Source organism: Delphinus delphis, chromosome X (assembly GCF_949987515.2).
Source record: "Delphinus delphis chromosome X, mDelDel1.2, whole genome shotgun sequence".
Taxonomy (NCBI): Eukaryota; Metazoa; Chordata; class Mammalia; order Artiodactyla; family Delphinidae; genus Delphinus; species Delphinus delphis.
Window position 1 is genome coordinate 65262741 of NC_082704.1, and position 21924 is coordinate 65284664.

Here is a 21924-nt window from a genome sequence, read left to right on the forward strand (position 1 = left end):
CATTTGGGTGTATGTTAGTAAGATGATTTTACAAGGCATTTGAGGGCATTGCTTACATTCAGGATTTTCTTTTCTTTGAAGATGTATTGATAATTACTTCTAGTCCGGGTGACCTCGGCAGATGTTACAGCCGTAACTCACCCCTTAAATGTCCATACAGGGTAGAGATGTCTTGCCAGTGCTGGAATCTCTTCACCACCACTCCCAACCTAGGGGAAGTGCAGAATGAGGCAGAAAGAATGAAGGCTTTGGGCAAAAGTAGGGGAGCAAATTGGCTTTTTCTCTCCCTGTGCCCTAATCAACTACAAGAAACAGACTGCATTTTAAATGGAAATCTATACCTTAGCAAAAACATTGTGTTCTGTTTAATGAAGCCTTGCCAGTTTGGTTGCAATTTTGAAATAAATGAGTGCGTTGCAGGGATGCCATGTGGGGAAAATATTTTCCTTTATTTTCTCTGGTGTAGGCAGGGGGAAAGGAGAGCGGCGTGTTATTATGGAAGTAATAGTAATTTGGATTTGTTCACATGTTGCTTTGTGAGTGTGTCTCGTTGCTAAAACTTTGAATTAAAAAGTAAAATTAAACCAAAATAAAAATCCTTCTTGAATAGAATAAAGCAACCTCTAAACTCATCAGGTGGGAGCTATTTAGGATTTAACAGTCTGTAAAATCACAGTGTTTGGGAGGGTTTTGAATGGAGGTATGACTTTTTTGTCTCTAGTTTCCATGTAGGAAATGTTAGAAATTCTAGAATGTCAAGAGTGAACTTGAAGATCGGTGAGTGTAGGAAAGAATCATCTATCCCGTGTGTTTTTGTAGAGTATTATTTTATTTTTGGAAAATATAAAGGAGATGCATAAATAGTGGGTTTATAGAGCATAAACTATACATTGAGAACACTTTAAAGCTCTTTCCATATGTGGGGTTGCTGTCTTACAAACAGATTCTTTAAAGCTGCACTGTCCAATATGGTAACCCCTAAGCACATGTGGCTACTGGGCACTTGAAATGTCACTAATTAACTGGAACTGAACTTTTAAGTTTCTTTAATTTTAATTAAGCTAAATAAAAAACTGAAAGTGTAAATTTTTTCCATTAAACACAACTTTGTTGTTTCATTAGGACTACATTTCACTTTAATGAAGGTTTAGCATCCAACTTGAGATGTGCTGTAAGTGTAAATTACACACCAGATTTCTGAGACTTAGAATTTTTAAAAAATATAAAACATCTCGCTAATTTTTGTATTGATAACATGTTGAAATGATATTTTGGTTATGTTGGGTAAATAAGATATTAATAAAATTAATATTTCAAAAATATAAAAAGACCATGTAAGGCAGGAAGTGACACTAGTGGTACAGACAAATGCTGTGTGCAGAGATGGATGAAAAAATTGATAGCTGAGATAGTAATAGCTTCTTAGGTGATAAGATTTCATTAAACCTTGAGGCGTGAGGGAAATGGGGAAAGACTAAGCGGGGGCTGAAGGAACAGCATTAGTAGAAGTGTGAAGGTAGTAAAGCGCAAAGTGTGTTGGAGGGAGGGGATGGGGCAATGTAAGTGGACTGGTCTTACCAAGAAAACATCATAACAAAATTGTGCCACTGGGAATATGTGGCTTAGTATGACCCTAGGCCCAGAATAGAAAACCAAGGGGCTCTCCATCCTTAATGACATTTTAGTCCAAAGGGTCTTTTGAAATCAGTCTGTTCAAACTCCCACCTAATAAGGACAAACTCCCATCTAATATCTAGCCTCTGCTTGAATATTTCCAGAGATTGGTAATAGCTTGCTTCGAGAGACTGGTTACATCTCCACTTTTAGACAATCTTATTTGTTAGACTATTAAAAGACAGAATTATCTGCTTCCATGTTTCTTCAACTCTTGGCCCTAGTTTGACCCTATGGTTCTGCTCTCTTTCATGTTATAACTCCAAATATTTGAAGATGGTAATCATGTCCATTTTTAGTCTTGTCTTCAGGCTAGACATCTCCAAGTAATTCAACCATTTCTTTTTTTTTTTTTAAGTTATTTTCTTTGGCTGCGTCAGGTCTTAGTTGCAGCATGCAGGGTCTTCGTCACAGCATGCAGGATCTTCCTTGCGGTGAGGGCTCTTTGTTGTGGCACGCGGGTTCCAGAGCACGTGGGCTCTCTCGCTGAGGCGCATGAGCTCAGTAGTCGTGGCATGTGGCATTAGTTGCCCTGCGGCATGTGGGATCTTAGTTCCTTGGCCAGGGATCGAGCCCACTTTCCCTGCATTGGAAGGCGGATTCTTTACCACTGGATCACCGGGAAGTCCCTCAACCGTTTCTTTTATGGTATTCCCTGGCTTCTCACCATCTTGGTCACTCTAGATACTTTCTTGTGTTTGTCGATGTCTTTTTGGAGGTATTTTAAATGTTTCAAATACTCTGCATATAGTCTGAAGTGCAAGTTGCATTGGCACTGTTACCTACTTTTATCTGAACACTATGGCCTGGGAAAACATGTGACTCTTAGGTTTCTTAGCAGCCAGGTCAAACGGTCTTTTTATTGAGCTTTTGTTAACTAAAAACTTCAGGTCTTCATGTGAACTCACCAAGACAGGTTTTTTTCCCCTATTCTGTAATCTTTTTTTTAAATTTATTTATTTTTGGCTGTGTTGGGTCTTCGTTGCTGCATGCAGTCTTTCTCTAGTTGTGGCAAACGGGGCAGGGGGCTACTCTTCATTGCGGTGCACGGGCTTCTCATTGCAGTGGCTTCTCCTGTTGTGGAGCACGGGCTCTAGGTGCAAGGGCTTCAGTAGTTGCGTCACGCGGGCTCAGTAGTTGTGGCACGCGGGCTTAGTTGCTCTGCGGCATGTGGGATCTTCCCAGACCAGGGATTGAACCTGTGTCCTCTGCATTGGCAGGTGGATTCTTAACCACTGCACCACAGGGAAGCCCCCCCTATTCTGTACTCTTACTATGGATTACTTCAGCTTGCTAACCCTTAAAGTGTTTAAGGTAGCACATTTATCATCATTTTGTTGATTTCAGCTCATCTTCACAGCCCAGAGAATTCAGAATATTTTTTGTCGTATACATCTTCATTACTAACTCCCAGCTTTGAGTTGTCTGTAGATTTGTTTAGCATGTCTTTGACATGGTTCTTTTAAAAATGCTAAAGACAGGGCTGTTTGCAGGTTAACATTGCTCCATAATCTTTGAGAGTGTTATTTAACAACTGTGAATCTGTTAAATTGTATTGTCATCAAGCTCCTTGCTACTCAGACTGATCAGCAGCATCAGCATCACTTGGAGGCTTATTTAAAATGCATGCTCTCAGGCCTCACCCCCAACCTACTGAATCAGAATCTGTATTTTTACAAGATTTCCATATGATTCGTTTGTATGCTGAAGTTTGAGAAGCACTGATCTAGTCCACATTTCTCCATAACGATAGGATGCAAAACCTTTTCAGACTCTGTACAGAAACCAAGCTAGACTAGTCGGCAGTATTATCCTGATGCCCCTATCAAAGAGTTTCTCATCCCTGACTGCACAATGGAATTACCTGTGGAATTTTTAAAACATCACTGTCTAGTTCGCCCCAGAGAAAGCTCCCCCAGGTGATTTTAATGTGAGAATCTTGTAAAGCAAGTTGTATGTGAAAGAAAACTATGTAAAGCAAATGAGGTTAATTTGGCAGTGAATTCCACTTCTGGTAAACATATTTCTTCTACGTGTTTGCAATGTATCTGATAGTCTATTGCAGAATTTCCCCCTAGGTTTCTCGTCAGATTTTGCTGTGCTATAGCTTATAGATGTCACTTTCTTTGAAGATTACATCATCTAGCATCTTTCCTGTTCTCTGTGATTTCTCAAAGATTATCATTGGAAATATTGCAGTTTTGGCTCTTGATTCTCTCTGAGAAATTTGGTTTTTTCCACTACTTCCAGTTGGAAGATGATTCTCCGTGTTGAATAAAACAGAAGTTGAGTGACTCTACCTACCATCTTCTGTTAATATACCAACGCCCCCACACACACATGTTTAGTACAAGACTCCATTCTTCTTTCAGATTTTGTTTTTCAAAGCCATTTTAAAAAATCTTTCCTGTACTTCTGAAAGTTTCTGTTTCTTGTGGGCTTTAACCTCCCTGGCACTATTCTTAAGACTTTGTGCCATACTTGTAACAGTCCTTGGTATGTGAGTTTTCTGTTATCTTTGGTTCATGTCCTGCAAATGTCAGAACTTATCAGATGTTTTTCCCTTCTTTGAAAGCTTTACATTTTTAAAGCCTTTCAACCCTACTGAGTTGTATATTTTTTTTGAATTTTATTCATTTTTTTATACGGCAGGTTCTTATTAGTTATCCATTTTATACATATTACTGTATATATATCAATCCCAATCTCCCAGTTCATCACACCACCACCACTCCCCGCCACTTTCCCCCCTTGGTGTCCATACGTTTGTTCTCTGCATCTGTGTCTCTATTTCTGCCCTTGCAAACCGGTTCATCTGTACCATTTTTCTAGGTTCCACATATATGCATTAATATACGATATTTGTTTTTCTCTTTCTGATTTTGCTCTGTGTGACAGTCTCTAGATCCATCAACGTCTCTACAAATAACCCAATTTTATTCCTTTTTAGGGCTGAGTAATGTTGCATTGTATATATGTACCACATCTTTATCCATTTGTCTGTCGATGGGCATTTACGTTGCTTCCATGACCTGGCTATTGTAAATAGTGCTGCGGTGAACATTGGGGTGCATGTATCTTTTAGAATTATGGTTTTCTCTGGGTATACGCCCAGTAGTGGGATTGTTGGGTCATATGGTAATGCTATTTTTAGTTTTTTAAGGCACGTCCATACTGTTCTCCATAGTGGCTGTATCAATTTACATTCCCACCAACAGTGTAAGAGGGTTCCATTTCCTCCCCACCCTCTGCAGCATTTGTTGTTTGTAGATTTTCTCATCATGCCCATTCTAACTGGTGTGAGGTAATACCTCATTGTAGTTTTGACTTGCATTTCTCTAATTAGTGATGTTGAGCAGCTTTTCATGTGCTTCTTGGCCATCTGTATGTCTTCTTTGGAGAAATGTCTATTTAGGTCTTCTGCCCATATTTTGATTGGGTTGTTTGTTTTTTTAATATTGAGCTACATGAGCTGTTTATACGTTTCAGAGATTAATCCTTTGTCCATTGATTCGTTTGCAAATATTTTCTCCCATTCCAAGGGTTGTCTTTTCATCTTGTTTGTAGCTTTCTTTGATGTGCAAAAACTTTTAAGTTTCATTAGGTCCCATTTGTTTATTTCTGTTTTTATTTCCATTAGGAGGTGGATCATAAATGACCTTGCTATGATTTATGTCAAAGAGTGTTCTATCCTGTGTTTTCCTCTAACATTTATGTCTCGAATCCATTTTGAGTTTATTTTTGTGTATGGTGTTAGGGAGTGTTCTAATTTCATTCTTTTACATGTAGCTGTCCAGTTTTCCCAGCACCACTTTTTGAAGAGACTGTATTCTCCATTGTATATCCTTGCCTCCTTTGTCATAGCTTAGCTGGCCATAGGTGCATGGGTTTATCTCTGGGCTTTCTATCCTGTTCCATTGATCTATATTTCTGGTTTTGTGCCAGTACCATATTATCTTGATTACTGTAGCTTTGTAGTATAGTCTAAAGTCAGGGAGTCTGATTTCCCCAAGCTCTGTTTTTTTCCCTCAAGACTGCTTTGGCTCTTCAGGGTCTTCTGTGTCTCCATACAAATTTTAAGATTTTTTGTTCTAGTTCTGTCAAAAATGCCATTGGTAGTTTGATAGGGTTTACAATGAATCTGTAGATTGCTTTGGGTAGTATATTCATTTTCACAATATTGATTCTTCCAATCCAAGAACATGGTATATTTCTCCATCTGTTTGTATCATCTTTAATTTCTTGCATCAGTGTCTTATAGTTTTCTGCATACAGGTCTTTTGTCTCCCTAGGTAGGTTATTTCTAGATATTTTATTCTTTTTGTTGCAGTGGTAAATGGGAGTGTTTCCTTAATTTCTCTTTCAGATTTTTCATCATTAGTGTATAGGAATGCAAGAGATTTCTGTGCATTAATTTTGTATCCTGCAACTTTACAAAATTCATTGATTAGCTCTAGTAGTTTCTGGTGGCATCTTTAGGATTCTCTATGTTTAGTATCACATCATCTTCAAACAGCGACAGCTTTACTTCTTTTCCAATTTGGATTCCTTTTATTTCTTTTTCTTCGCTGATTGCTGTGGCTAAAACTTCCAAAACTATGTTGAATAATAGTGGTGAGAGCGGACATCCTTGTCTTGTTCCTGATCTTAGAGGAAATGCTTTCAGTTTTTCACCATTGAGAATGATGTTTGCTGTGGGTTTGTCATATATGGCCTTTATTATGTTGAGGTAGGTTCCCTCTTTGCCCACTTTCTGGAGCGTTTTTATCATAAATGGGTGTTAAGTTTTGTCAAAAGCTTTTTCTGCATCTATTGAGATAATCATGTGGTTTTTATTCTTCAATTTGTTAATATGGTGTATCACATTGATTGATTTATGTATATTGAAGAATCCTTGCCTCCCTGGGATAAATCCCACTTGATCATGGTGTATGATCCTTTTATTGTGTTGTTGTATTCTGTTTGCTCATATTTTGTTGAGGATTTTTGCATCTATATTCATCAGTGATATTGGTCTGTAATTTTCCTTTTTTGTAGTATCTGTGTCTGGTTTTGCTATCAGGGTGACGGTGGCCTTATAGAATGAGTTTGGGAGTGTCCTTCCTCTGCAATTGTTTGGAAGAGTTTGAGACAGATGGGTGTTATCTCCTCTAAATGTTTGATAGAATTCACCTGTGAAGCCATCTGGTCCTGGACTTTTGTTTGTTGGAAGGTTTTTTTTTTTTTTTTTTTTTTTTTTTTTTTTTGCGTTATGTGGGCCTCTCACTGTCCTGGCCTCTCTCGTTGCAGAGCACAGGCTCCGGACATGCTGGCTCAGCGGCCATGGCTTATGGGCCTAGCCGCTCTGCGGCATGTGGGATCCTCCTGGACCAGGGCACGAACCCGTGTCCCCTGCATCGGCAGGTGGACTCTCAACCACTGCGCCACCAGGGAAGCCCTGTTGGAAGGTTTTTAATCACAGTTTCAATTTCGTTACTTGTGATTGGTCTGTTCATTATTTCTGTTTCTTCCTGGTTCCGTCTTGGAAGGTTATATCTTTCTAAGAATTTGTTCATTTCTTCTAGGTTGTCCATTTTATTGGCATAGAGTTGCTTGTGGCAGTCTCTTAGGTTGCTTTGTATTTCTGCGGTGTCTGTTGTAACTTCTCCTTTTTCGTTTCTAATTTTATTGATTTGAGTCCTCTCTGTCTTTTTCTTGGTGAGTCTGGCTAATGGTTTATCAGTTTTGTTTATCTTCTCAAAGAACCAGCTTCAGTTTTATTGATCTTTGCTGTTTTCTTTGTTTCTGTTTCATTTATTTCTGCTCTGATCTTTATGATATCTTTTGTTCTGCTTAACTTAGGGTTTTGTTTGTTCTTCTTCCTCTATTTCCTTTAGGTGTAAGGTTGGATTGTTTATTTGAGATTTTTCTTGTTTCTTGAGGTAGGCTTGTATTGCTATAAACTTCCCTCTTAGAATTGCTTTTGCTGCATCCCATAGGTTTTGGATCATCGTGTTTTCATTGTCATTTGTCTCTAGGTATTTTTTGATTTCCTCTTTGGTAGCTTCAGTGAGCTCTTGGTTATTGAGTAACGTATTGTTTAGCCTCCATGTGTTTGTGTTTTTTACGTTTTTTTCCTGTAATTGATTTCTAATCTTATAGCGTTGTAGTCAGAAAAGATGCTTGATATGATTTCAGTTTTCTTAAATTTACTGAGGCTTGATGTGACCTTAGATGTGGTCTATTGTGGGGAATGTTCCATGCGCACTTGAGAAGAAAGTGTTGTAATCTCCTGTTTTTGGATGGAATGTCCTATAAATATCAATTTAATCTATCACGTCTGTTGTGTCATTTAGACCTTGTGTTTCCGTATTAATTTTCTGTTTGATCTCTCTATTGGTGTGAGGTGTTAAAATCCTGTACTATTATTGTGTTACTGTCGATTTCCTCTTTTATAACTGTTAGCAGTTGCCTTATGTATTGAGATGCTCCTTTGTTGGGCACATATATATTTATAATTGTTATATCTTCTTCTTGGATTGATTTCTTGATCATTATGTAGTGTCCTTCCTTGTCTCTTGTAACATTCTTCATTTTATCTGATATGAGTGTTGCTACTCCAGCTTTCTTTTGATTTCCAGTTGCATGGGATATCTTTTTCCCTCCCTTCACTTTCATTCTGTATATGTCCCAGATCTGAAGTGGGTCTCTTGTAGACAGCATGTGTATGGGTCTTGTTTTTGTGTCCATTCAGCAAGCCTGTGTCTTTTGGTTGGAGCATTTAATCCATTCACATTTAAGGTAATTATCGATATGTTATCCCTCCCTTCCCTCCCTCCTCTTTTTTCACTAACTTGAGTCTTTCCTTGACCTCCCAGGCGAAGCTTATAGCTTCTTTCTCTGTTTAGGAGGTTGGACTAGACCTCTAATGTCCCTTCCTACCCAGAGATGCTATCCTCTTTAGTGTCTTTTGTGTGTATGTGCTGAAAACAGCTTCATTGACTCAGGCATCCTTAATCACTGTGCTCCTTGGATCTGGCTCTATTTTCTTAATTGTTATGGGTTTGTTTTTTTGGGTACTTTTCTTCTCATGTGTTTCCCATTTAGAGAAGTTCCTTTAGCATTTGTTGTGGAGCTGGTTTGCTGGTGCTGAATTCACTTAGCTTTTGCTTGTCTGTAAAGGTTTTGATTTCTCTGTTGAATCTGAATGAGATCCTTGCCGGGTAGAGTAATCTTGGTTGTAGGTTCTTCCCTTTCATCACATAGCCACTCCCTTGTGGCTTGTAGAGTTTCTGCTGAGAAAGCAACTGTTAACCTTATGGAAGTTCCCTTGTATGTTTTTTGTCGTTTTTCCTTTGTTGCTTTTAATAATTTTTCTTTGTCTTTAATTTTTGTCAGCTTGATTACTATGTGTCTCGGCATGTTTCTCCTTCTGTTTATCCTGTCTGGGACTCTCTGTGGTTCCTGGACTTGGGTGGCTATTTCCTGTCCCATGTTAGGGAAGTTTTCAACTGTAATCTCTTTAAGTATTTTCTCGGGTCCTTTCTCTCTTCTCCTTCTGGGACCCCTATAATGCGAATGTTGTTGCGTTTAATGTTGTCCCAGAGGTCTGTTAGGCTGTCTTCATTTCTTTTCATTCTTTTTTCGTCATTCTGTTCCGCACCAGTGAATTACACCATTCTGTCTTCCAGGTCACTTATCCATTCTTTTGCCTCAGTTATTCTGCTATTGATTCCTTCTAGTGTATTTTTCATTTCAGTTATTGTATTGTTCATCTCTGTTTGTTTGTTCTTGAATTCTTCTAGGTGTTTGTTCTTTAATTCTTCTAGGTCTTTTTTAAGCATTTCTTGCGTCTTCTCGTTCTTTGCCTCCATTCTTTTTCCGAGGTCCTGGATCATCTTCACTATCATTATTCTGAATTCTTTTTCTGGAAGGTTATCTATGTCCACTTCTTTTAATTGTTTTTCTGGGGTTTTATCTTGTTCCTTCATCTGGTACATAGCGCTCTGCCTTTTCATCCTGTCTATCTGTGAATGTGGTTTTTGTTCCACAGGCTGCAGGATTGTAGTTCTCCTTGCTTCTGCTCCTGAGTTGTATTTTTTATAAATTACTTTCAGGATTATTTATTGATCCTTCACAAGTGGACTTTGTCATGTTGTTAGTGTTCAGAATATTAACTGCTTAATGTTAGCCAAATGTGGTTTTCTTTGGTTTGAGAAATTATGGATGAACTTTTTCCTTTGTGCTTTTCTGTAGTTTTAAAAATTAGCTGTGTGCTATTACCAATACTAAGTTGTTACTTAGGTACATATGGGAAATTTTGGCTTCCTTTTGTTTGTTTCTTTGATTGCCTGGCCCATATAACTTTTATGAGTGTTTTATTTAAGCTCTTGACTTGTAGTCTTCTTAAAGTTTCAGGTTATTATGAAAACAGTATATTTGAGAAATTTATATAGCTTACTCTTACCAAAAGTAAGGAATCTTGGTTATGAGGTTAGGAAACTCCAAAAATATTGCATCTCCCTCCCCTTCCTTGACATTTTTATCTTATTTGTTTAAACAATGATAGAGTAGTTCTAAAAATAATGATCTAAGAGAGACAATGGGGAGAGCTAGGTGTGCCCATGTACAGCCTGAAATTTGTTTAGACTCATCAGACAGGTAGAGAGGCTTCTTTATTTTTATATCTGAAAGACAGTTTGTTTTTATTTTTCTCTAGTACTGACTTGTAAACATCCAGGTACTTCATGTGTTGTGTGTGGGATTAAATCCTAGTACCAATATAGATTACCTCTTTTCTACAAATCGGATTTTCATATGTTTATGGAATTAACTTTTATTTTGTCAATATGAAGTTCAATAAGGTCAATCTGAGGTTGGAAGGAAAAGAGTTAGAGAATGAAATTTTTTGTTTGGATTCTTCTCTTAGTTTAGATTGTTTACTACCATTGTTTTTTCATTAGAGTGGTTAATGAGTGTGTGGAGGTCTGCCAATACAGTAATTATCTAATGCTGTACAAGTAGTGAATGACAAGAGGTTTTGGCTAAACAGACACGTGAAAGGATGCTCAGTATCACTAATCATTAGAGAAATGCAAATCAAAACTACAATGAGGTATTACCTCACACCAGCCAGAATGGCCATCATCAAAAAATCTAGAAACAATAAATGCTGGAGAGGATGTGGAGAAAAGGCAACCCTCTTGCACTGTTGGTGGGAATGTAAATTGATACAGCCACTATGGAAAACAGTATGGAGGTTCCTTAGAAAACTAAAAATAGAACTACCATACGACTCAGCAATCCCACTACTGGGCATATACCCTGAGAAAACCATAATTCAAAAAGAGTCATGTACCATAATGTTCACTGCAGCTCTATTTACAGTAGCCAGGACATGGAAGCAACCTAAGTGTCCATCAGGAGATGAATGGATAAGGAAGATGTGGCACATATATACAGTGGAATATTACTCAGCCAGAAAAAGAAACGAAATTGAGTTATATGTAGTGAGGTGGATGGACCTAGAGTCTGTCATAACAGAGTGAAGTAAGTCAGAAAGAGAAAAACAAATACCGTATGCTAACACGTATATATGGAATCTAAAAAAACCCAAAATTGTTCTGAAGAGCCTAGGGGCAGGACAGGAATAGAGGTGCAGATGTAGAGAATGGACTTGAGGACACAGGGAGGGGGAAGGGTAAGCTGGGACTAAGTGAGAGAGTGGCATGGATATATATACACTACCAAATGTAAAATAGATAGCTAGTAGGAAGCAGCCGCATAGCACAGGCAGATCAGCTCTGTGCTTTGTGTCCGCCTAGAGGGGTGGGATAGGGAGGGTGGGAGGGAGACGCAAGAGGGAGGGGATATGGGGATATATGTATACGTATAGCTGATTCACTTTGTTATACAGCAGAAACTAACACACCATTGTAAAGCAATTATACTCTAATAAAGTTGTTTAAAAAAAAAAAAAGGAAGTTTTGGCTAGTTTCATGTCCTATCCCAGAGCAGGGGTTGGCAAACTTTCTGTAGAAGTCCAGATAGTAAATTTTTTTCACTTTTCTAATCAAAATTGAGCATATTACATAGTTATTTATTTAAAAACAAAGAAACCAAATTTCCACAAAGTTTTTCTTGATAAAACTCACAATGTAATAATAATTGAGTACAATATTTTGTAATATAGGTCTACTAACAAGAAGAATGGTATTCTTTTGCTGACGGAGGGGTAACATTTTGCTTAATTGGGGCTAAACATCCTCCTTATCAAAATCATTTGCAGATGTTCATTTAGTGTTTTCTGACTTGAAGTGAGATTTTACATATTTCATCTTTGAAAATGTCTATTCACACATATAGGTAGGTCTTGCTCTCTAATCAGTACACAAGCATATAATTTTAATGAAGTATATTCACCCCTTAGAAGGTGTTTATAGAATTTTTCATTAGATTCTTCTCTTGATATTTACCTTTTTAGCAGGCATATCATTAGACGGCAGAGTCATCACTTTCAATTGTAGGGTAGGTGGAAGCTCCTCAGTTACACAGTTAAGTGGATTTTGAAATAAGGAAATTTCCTTTGTACTTGCATTGAGGTCCAAAAAACACTTCTGGAATTGTAGTTTGTGCTTAGAAAATATATCTGCTACAATTTCTATAGGAATGGAGCTCTCATTTCTTTGATAGCACAAGAAGTGCATAAAGCAGCTTGACATTGTGATTCCAGTGTTAGTTATTGTTGAAATGACTTTACTGTAGTATAAGATTTACATATTATAAGCACTGTAATTTTAGGTTGAGTTCATTCAGAAACATTATGAAGTCTTCAGAAAAAGCTAATTTCCCAAGCCATTCCTTGTTTGGTAATAGTAATTGAGAGTAGTTCCTTTCATTCAGAAACAAATCTAATCTTGGACCTGGGTACAACAAATCACAGTAAAACTTTACCAGTGCTAAGCCATCAAAATGAGCACCTGGTAGAGCAAGTCAGGATATTCAGCTTCTATTTCTGACAAAAATTCATGGAACTCACTGTGTTTAAGTCCACCATAGTGAAGTTCACCATTGACATCACTGGTTCAGTAATGATAGATACAAATATTTTCTACAGACTACCTATAACTACTATATAATGAATAACCATAGACTTTAAACACCTTACATATTCATAGGCATTGTAAATTTGTCCAAGTAGGTCTACACTTTTTTTTTAACCACTGTTTTAGTTGTAACACATCTTAGCAGATTCCACTTCATGTTGTGCTGAATTAGTGTTTCTCAGCTTCTTTGAAAATATTATCACCTGTAGTTAGTTGTTCCATGCAAACTCTTTATAGAGGTCACTTCTTTAGTTACTTCAAACTCCTCAAATAATCAATGTTTGCCTCCTTGAATAAACAGCTGAATAGTATCAGTTATATTTGTCAGCTCATCAAGAACCAAGGAAAACCACTCAAAATCATTTGCTCCCTTGTTTTTCACTTGATTATTGACATATCCCAATATCCTCAACTTTCTGAGCAACTTTTCTCATCAAAAGGCTAATAATCTTAAATTTATTTTCTGTGGACAAATTTCTTTAGCTTCTGCAGTCAAACACAGTTTAACTAACACATCATCAACAAATGGCTTTGCTTGCTTAGCCAACAAATGAGCCACTTGGAAACTTACTCTGGTTGAAGCCTCATTTTTTACTTTTGTGGGGAAATATTTTGTGATGAGATACTTTGTTTTAAATTTTTTAATTTTTCAGACTGTAGCTTTCCTGTGAATTGGGAATATTGTGATGAATGCTTATTTAGTCTGATAATATTAATGTATATTTTATTATTTTAGCACAGTTTTAGCGCTGTTGCATTATAAATATAACCTTTGCCATCTAATAACAAAATAATCCATACTCCACTGCACCTTTAGGCATTTGAAGTCCATTTTCTCTTCATTTAATATGATGAGTGTGCATTGGTAATTAAAAAAATATCACAGTTTGGTGATAAGCATGGCACTTGAAATGCTGTCAAGTTATAATTGCATCACTGCAACTTACAATGCACAGATCGCCAGTGCAAAGCAGTGAGAGTGCTACATACAGTCTTGGTCACAACTACTCAGCTCTGCCATTATAGCATGAAGCAGCCATAGAAAATAAGTGAATGTGTATGGCTGTATTCCAATAAAACTTAAACACTGAAATTTGGATTTCATATAATTTTCACACATCACAGAATATTCTCTTAAAAAAACATTTAAAGGTGTAAAAATCATTCTTAGATCTCAAGGAGAAAAAAATAGGCACCAGGGCTAAATTTGGCCCATGGGCCATAGTTTGCCAACCCCTGACCTAGTCTTTTCGTAGTATAACAGTGCTTTTCAGGAGTTTTTCTGTTAAGAAATTTCATTCATATGAGGTCTTAAAATCCACGTCTGGACCTGCATTCTGGATTTTCCCATAACTAAAACTGTTCTATAGAATACATACTGACTTCTGTTTTCAAGATTGATCTCCTTTCTCCTTTTAGATAATTTTCCACTTGTTCATCAAGATGGAAAGCTCAGATTCTAACGATAAAGGAAGCGGTGATCAGTCTGCAGCACAGCGCAGAAGTCAGATGGACCGATTGGATCGGGAAGAAGCTTTCTATCAATTTGTAAATAACCTCAGTGAAGAAGATTATAGGCTTATGAGGGATAACAATTTGCTAGGCACCCCAGGTATGCAATGTGTAGTTTAAGGATTTATATATGTAAATTGCTGGTCTTAAAAAAAAGGAAACCTGTATTTTAAAAAAATGTTTCTTTAGCCATTATGAAGTATGATTTTAATACAAAGGATGTAGAGTGACATTAACTGCTGTACTTATTACATGATTTTGTTCACTCATATTTGGAATAATCCTATGTCAGATTTTTTAGTTAGGAATTATATTATGAATTTATAATGAGCTAAATTCAAGAGAGTGGACCTGAAAAATCTTTTTGTTATTTATCTTTATATAACTTACTAGACATTAGTAGTCTTGAGGAGCTAATGGGAACTTCAGTTCTTAGGAGAGATTTACTCTGTCATAATCAATCAAAGCTAGCCTTGGGTAAAATAGTCAATTATTCAGAACTTTGTGCTTGGTTATTCTCCTTTGCCTGATTAGGGCCCATTTGAATCTAGTTAAAATTCATTATCTCCCTTCCTCCTCGTTTCTTGTTAATTCTATTAACTTTGAGTGATTCCTTAAATTTTGAAAGGTAAGGTGTTAGTTAGCATGGCTCTTATAAGAGAGAGTGCATTTTGAGGCAACAGTACCAGACTTGAGTCAGAATGCCAAAGTTGGCATTCTTGCCCTGCCATATATTAATTAACACATCAGTCTCTCACTCAGTCTGTTTCATTGTTTTAAAATGCAGATAATATCTACCTCCCAGAGTTGCAGTTTTAAACAATGAGATACTGTATGCAAAAGCATTTTGTAAACTGGAAAGAAATGTGAATAAATATAAGTTGTAATGTCATGCTCTCAAATAGGTGAATTTTACCCAGGTTTCCTACTCACTCTCTGGTTGTCATCTCAGATGGATAAGTCATTGTTTTTTATTCATAATTTGGCAAACATTTTAAACTATTTTAGGTGAAAGTACTGAGGAAGAGTTGCTGAGAAGACTACAACAAATTAAAGAGGGCCCACCACCACAAAACTCAGATGAAAATAGAGGTAAATTTTGCTTGGGGGTGGAGGATGGAATGGATAAGGAGCTTCCTAACGATAAATGTCAGCCAAAGATAATCTAGCAATGACACAAATTAATTTGGTGCTAAGTAACTGCTCATAAAAACAACTGGCATTTTCTTGATATTTGGTGAGAATGTTAACTTTTTTTTTCTGCTTCACCTTTGGGTTTTTTGTGTTAATTGGAGCATAGTGAGGAATGGCCTATTTTAAATGTGATATTTTTTCTTGATTTTCCACCTCCATTGAAATTTCCCCCTACCTACTGTATTATTCCTTCCTTATAAACATGAGTTCCTCACCAGCAGAAAGACATGTTGCATTCTCTAATCTGATGGTTCTCAATGGGGTATAATTTTGCCCCCTAGGGGACATTGCCAATGCCTGGAGACATTTTTGGTTGTCATGACTGGGGGTTTGCTATTGGTATCTAGTGGGTGGAGGTCAGGGATGCTGCTAAACATCCTAAAATGCACAGCACAGCCCCCACAACAAAGAATTATCTGGCTCAAAATATAAATAGTCCCACTGTTGAGAAATCTTGCTCTTACCTGGGGTCTGGTGTTTCTCCCTCAATGTGAAATAGGGAATTTGACTAACATAAGAAACCATGATAACAGTTAGGTTCTCGAATGTGCCATTATATGTACTGTGCTAGGTTCAGACTGTTTACTTGGTCTGATCTCCAATTTCATGTTAATTTAAAATCTTGGTAATGTGAAGAAGTATTCAAATACTTTTAAACCTGTAAATCTAGTTTATATTTTTGCAGTGACTAAAGCAGTCTTGTATTTTTAAATGTCCCATATTATTAAAGGCACTTAAGTCAAGAGCCTAAAGAAATGTAGGCTAATGAAAATTTGACAAAAAAATGTAATTTGAACTAAAATATTAGCCCTGTACCTTAACTGGTGTTTACCTTGTTTGATTACATTAGTGTTGGCAGTGGACTGAAAAAATGTTGTCAGCCCACAGTGGTATGTTAGACTCTGTATATGATGAAGTGCTAAAAATAGACTTCTTCCCAATTCCCTTTTTTTAAAAAAAAAATTCCCTAAATTTCTCTACGATTAGCTTGCTCTTTTAAAATGGAATTGAAACTTTCCTGCTTTTACTGCAAATCAATGCAGTATGGTTTACAAAAATCTGTAAATGTGAAATCTGTTCAGAATCTTTGTTCTTTTTTTCTAATATGAAGTTTCTGAGTACTCTTACATAATTTCCTAATTTTAATAGTTCCTTTTTCTCCCTCTCTCCCCTCCCTTTTTTAAAAACAGGTGGAGACTCTTCAGATGATGTGTCTAATGGTGACTCTATAATAGACTGGCTTAACTCCGTCAGACAAACTGGAAATACGACAAGAAGTGGGCAAAGAGGAAACCAATCTTGGAGAGCAGTGAGCCGGACTAATCCAAACAGTGGTGATTTCAGATTCAGTTTAGAGATCAATGTTAACCGTAATAATGGGAGCCAAAATCCAGAGAATGAAAATGAGCTATCTGCAAGACGTTCTAGTGGAGAAAGTATGGACAACAACAGCCAAAGGCAAGTGGAAAATCCACGATCTGAATCAACATCTGCAAGGCCACCCAGATCAGAACGAAATTCAACTGAATCATTAACAGGAGAAGCCCCACCTACCAGAGGTCAGAGAAGGGCAAGAAGTAGGAGCCCAGACCATCGGAGGACCCGAGCAAGAGCTGAAAGAAGTAGATCACCTCTGCATCCAATGAGTGAAATTCCACGAAGATCTCATCATAGTATCTCATCTCAGACTTTTGAGCATCCTTTGGTAAATGAGACTGAGGGAAGTTCTAGAACCCGGCACCACGTGACATTGAGACAGCAAATAAGTGGACCTGACTTGCTAAGTAGAGGTCTCTTTGCAGCTTCTGGAACCAGAAATGCCTCACAAGGAGCAGGGTCTTCAGATACAACTGGCAATGGTGAATCTACAGGATCAGGCCAGAGACCTCCAACCATAGTTCTTGATCTTCAAGTAAGAAGAGTTCGTCCTGGAGAATATCGGCAGAGAGATAGCATAGCTAGCAGAACTCGGTCAAGGTCTCAGACGCCAAACAACACTGTCACTTATGAAAGTGAACGAGGAGGTTTTAGGCGTACGTTTTCACGTTCTGAGCGAGCAGGTGTGAGAACCTATGTCAGTACCATCAGAATTCCGATTCGTAGAATCTTAAATACTGGTTTAAGTGAGACTACATCTGTTGCAATTCAGACCATGTTAAGGCAGATAATGACAGGTTTTGGTGAGTTAAGCTACTTTATGTACAGTGATAGTGATTCAGAGCCTAGTGGCTCAGTCTCAAGTCGAAATATGGAAAGGTCAGAGTCACGGAATGGAAGAGGGGGTTCTGGTGGTAGTAGCAGTTCTGGTTCGAGTTCCAGTTCAAGTTCCAGTTCTAGTTCCAGTTCTAGTTCCAGTTCCAGTCCTAGTTCCAGTTCCAGTGGTGAAAGTTCAGAGACTAGCTCAGAGGTATTTGAAGGCAGTAATGAAGGAAGCTCATCATCAGGCTCATCAGGTGCCAGGCGAGAGGGTCGACACAGGGCCCCAGTAACATTTGATGAAAGTGGCTCTTTGCCCTTCCTTAGTCTGGCTCAGTTTTTCCTCTTAAATGAGGATGATGATGACCAACCTAGAGGACTCACCAAAGAACAGATTGACAACTTGGCAATGAGAAGTTTTGGTGAAAACGATGCATTAAAAACCTGTAGTGTTTGCATTACAGAATACACAGAAGGCAACAAACTTCGTAAACTACCTTGTTCCCATGAGTACCATGTCCACTGCATCGATCGCTGGTTATCTGAGAATTCTACTTGTCCTATATGTCGCAGAGCAGTCTTAGCTTCTGGTAACAGAGAAAGCGTTGTGTGATTAAGGTCTGAACTCTCAGCTATGTAGCTGGTATAGTGATGGGCAAATAGGAATCACTTGCTTTATGTCCACTTTTTGAGTGGTGCTTAAATGTAAAGTAGCAACCTGAATTGAGTCATTGCTTTCTGAATGAATCATTGTCCTTCCTCTAATTTCTGTTCCAGAATAAAAGGAAATATTTAAAAAGCAACGTTTTAGGACATAAAAATCTGATTTCAGTATCAGTAATTGTTATTACTGATGATTTATCATATATAGTTGTCAGTTTCTCCTTTGTTATCTTAAAAGATCTGCCTTAGCAATGGCTCTTATCTGTTTCATGTTGATCTTTAAAGTTTCCTATGCCATAGGAAAGAGGGATGAAGGAAATTCCCAGTTTAGACTAAGTTACAGTACATGTTTCCTAAGTGATTGCTTAAAGCTATACTGTTCCCAGTTATTAGTTGGCACAAATTCACCTACATTCTGAATATCATTTGTTCACCTTTCAGACAAGGTGATATTATTGGACATGTCAGTGTAAATAACACTAAGGTTAGGATCTTCTAAGTGTATAACTGTCTCCTAAGCCCATCACTGTGGCACACTGTAGAGTGAGCTTATAGTTTAATTGAGATATTTATCTTGTGGAAATATTAAAAAAAAGCCTATGCTTGTGTAAGTGAAAAAAAAATCACATTCATTTGTTTAAAAATGTAAAGCTATTTTGTAGAGGCTCAGTACTTTTCCAATGCACTGTTGTATTAATGCATTAAAAATTGTAAAGTACCATGCTTAGAAATGAAAAAACTGCTTTTTGTGAGCCAACATAGTAAAAAACACACCAAACAAAGTACAAAGCTGCTTTTGTAAGTGTGTAGATGTAAGAGCAGAACATATCTATGATATTTAATGTATGTGAACAGCTACTGTGACATGCAAAGAGGAAAGGACAGAGTGCAGAATTGAACTGCATTGAAGATCAGTGGAAAGTGTTTATTTTAACTTGGATTTAGGCAGGAAATGAAAGACAGGAGGAGTAAAGAAAACTGCTTGGAAGAACTTAAACTTTTCATGAAGACAGTAGTCATACAGATGTGAGTGAACTGGTTTCATATGGTGAGATCCTGGACACAGTATTCTACTTGAGCAGATGATGCAAATTTGGCAGAGCTTTGGTTTAAGGAAAACAAACCACTACCCCTTAGCACAAGTAACACTGCTGTTTTTTACAAGTCTGCTCCTCAAAAAAAAAAACCCAAAAAGCAAAAGATGGAGGAAAGAGACTATAAACCACTTTTAGCATAGGAATTGAAGTTGGTGCAGATGTGTGTACTAATAGGAAAGTCTCAAATTTGCATCGTTTTCGAGATTTGTCATTCAAGGTACCAATGGCCACTTGTTTAATGTTTTGTTACTATCTCTCTAACACAGACCTAACATCTCACATTTAAAGACAAGGTGAAGAATTAAGGGATTTTTATTCTTTGTGGAAAGTGAGTCGTGTTGGGTTATTTGAAATTGAAATTTTTAAATGTGCTGCCCATATCTGAAGATGAGAATGCTGACTCACAAATCTATGGGATATGCACTTTATGTTGTTTCCTTAGTAAGCTTTGTGAAGAACCCCAGTACTCTTGCCAGCTTTCTCTTGAGGCTCATTGGGGTTAGGATTAGTCTGACTGTGGAAGACTGTCTTTGTTTTTCTGGGAAAAGATAATGGGCCCAAAGAGAGATTGAACACATCCTTGGTCTTTAACAAAGTGAGCTAATTACCCAGGCCTAGTCAGATACTCTACAAAATAAACAAGTCTGCTTTAGAAATTATCTGGCCACCTTAACTGTTATCAACTCAGCTGTAAAGATTATTTCAAAGCTCATTCTTTCGTATTTTCCTCTGGCTTTCAATCCTACCTAAGTATCAAGGAAATTAACTTGTAAATATGGTAGTTGTTTACTAAGGATATGTACTGCTCTTGCAAGGAAATAATGTCCAAACAAAGCTTCACTTATTTTTTTTTAATATAAGCAGATTTTACTGTTTATGGCGCTTATGTAATACATTTTATCTTTTTAAAAAAATTGTCCATGTAAAAGTCAGGATTCCTTTATATTTGTGAGCCATGTCTCCTTTCCTAAGGGTGTATTCTTTGGTTTTCAGATCTGCAGGGTAGTCCTGATTGGCTAAAAACAAACCCAGTTTCCTCTTGGTATAAAATGTCCCATTCTTATATAGGGGTGTTCATTTTAAGTAGTTTAAAAACAACTGCATCACATTCTAAGCATAAAAGAAAGTTATTAACAGGTACCTTCCTAACCTCCCAAGATGTATTTTACTCATTTGTGAAGTATTAAAGAGGTAACTCATGCAGAATGCTGGTTATGAATGTAGATATTGAAGCTATTCATAAACACTGGAAATAGAATTTTAAGTTTTTAGCCTTCAGTAGGATGCACATATTGGACATGTGCATGTGGAAACCTTTTTCAGTAGCACTCATTAATTTCCATTGGATTGTGTAGAATGGATGCAAATATTTTAGTGGAATTTGCTACTTGATTTTTTTTTTGCAAGGTCCATGACCAATATGTACTTACTAGTATGGACATTGAAGACAAGGTCATTTGTAGGTGTCAGATGTACATTGGAGAACAAAAATCTTTTTTCCCACCAGCATCCAAACACCTGTTCTCTTGAGGAAGCATTTTCTTGCAAAAGACTTTACATTTCATTTTGTATCTTTGCACTTTTTCTTTATTACAGAAAGGTTCTGTCTTGAGGACCTAGTTTGAACTTCATGCAGTAATAGGAACAAGAAAAACAATGTTGGAATTACATTGTTCAAGGCATAGGGAAAAGTACTAAAAACGGAATTTCCTTGAATATTTCAGATTATTTTTTAAAATTCACTTACTAGTCTGAAACGTTTGAGGTGTTATGTTTAACTCCAAGCAGTTGACATGATTGAGATTTATTAATACTAAACAAAATTGAACAAGTTAGCTTTAAAGTTTGCAGACTTTATCTGTAGCAACACTAGAAGATGAGCCATATTCTTAATTTGGAATATTTGCTCTAAAAAGAACACATTAGTTATACCTCAGTGGTGTTGATGGAGGTGGGGATTGAGAAAAGTGTTCACATTAGTGTTGGAGTATAGGTAATCAGTTGTACAGTTAACAAAGACAAAAAACGTTTAGCACCAGGATTTTATATATATATGTATGTGTGTGTGTATATATATATATATATATATGTATAAAATCTCTAAAAACATGATTGTTGGAGTTCATCCAAACTTTAAGATTAGGAAACTATTAGCTATAAGTGTTACCTCAAGTAATTTTTTTTCCCTGGGAAAACACGTTCATTCCGTGCCAAGTATTATCTCCTAGTGTCCGTGTCTCAAATTATATTTATGAAGGGTTATCACTTAATATACTTTGTATTTAATCACCTGCTTCCCAGATGTCCACGACATAAAACGGGTCAAGCATCAGCCATAACTTTTGGCAGTTCGCAAAATACCCATGTGATAGGGAGGTGAGTGGCCATTTTTACAGCTTGCTAGAATACAGTGGCACCTTGTGGTTGTTGTTGATACTTTTAAAGATGGAAGATATTTTTATTCCTCCCTTTACTCCACCCCATTTCTTTGTTCTTTTGTGAAC

The 21924-nt window shown here is 37.1% G+C and overlaps 1 protein-coding gene across 2 annotated transcripts in view; it reads left to right on the plus strand.

The window, feature by feature from the left end:
* The window catches only part of RLIM (ring finger protein, LIM domain interacting), a 32108-nt gene extending 13062 nt beyond the window's left edge, over nucleotides 1–19046 (plus strand). For both annotated transcript variants that reach the window (XM_060002421.1, XM_060002422.1), the window contains 3 exons: nucleotides 14178–14370; nucleotides 15279–15362; nucleotides 16655–19046. In XM_060002421.1, the coding sequence (XP_059858404.1) occupies nucleotides 14178–14370; nucleotides 15279–15362; nucleotides 16655–18273 (1896 nt within the window). In that variant the 3' untranslated portion in view covers nucleotides 18274–19046. The remainder of the gene's footprint in view (nucleotides 1–14177; nucleotides 14371–15278; nucleotides 15363–16654) is intronic.
* The last annotated feature ends 2878 nt before the right edge of the window (nucleotides 19047–21924 follow it).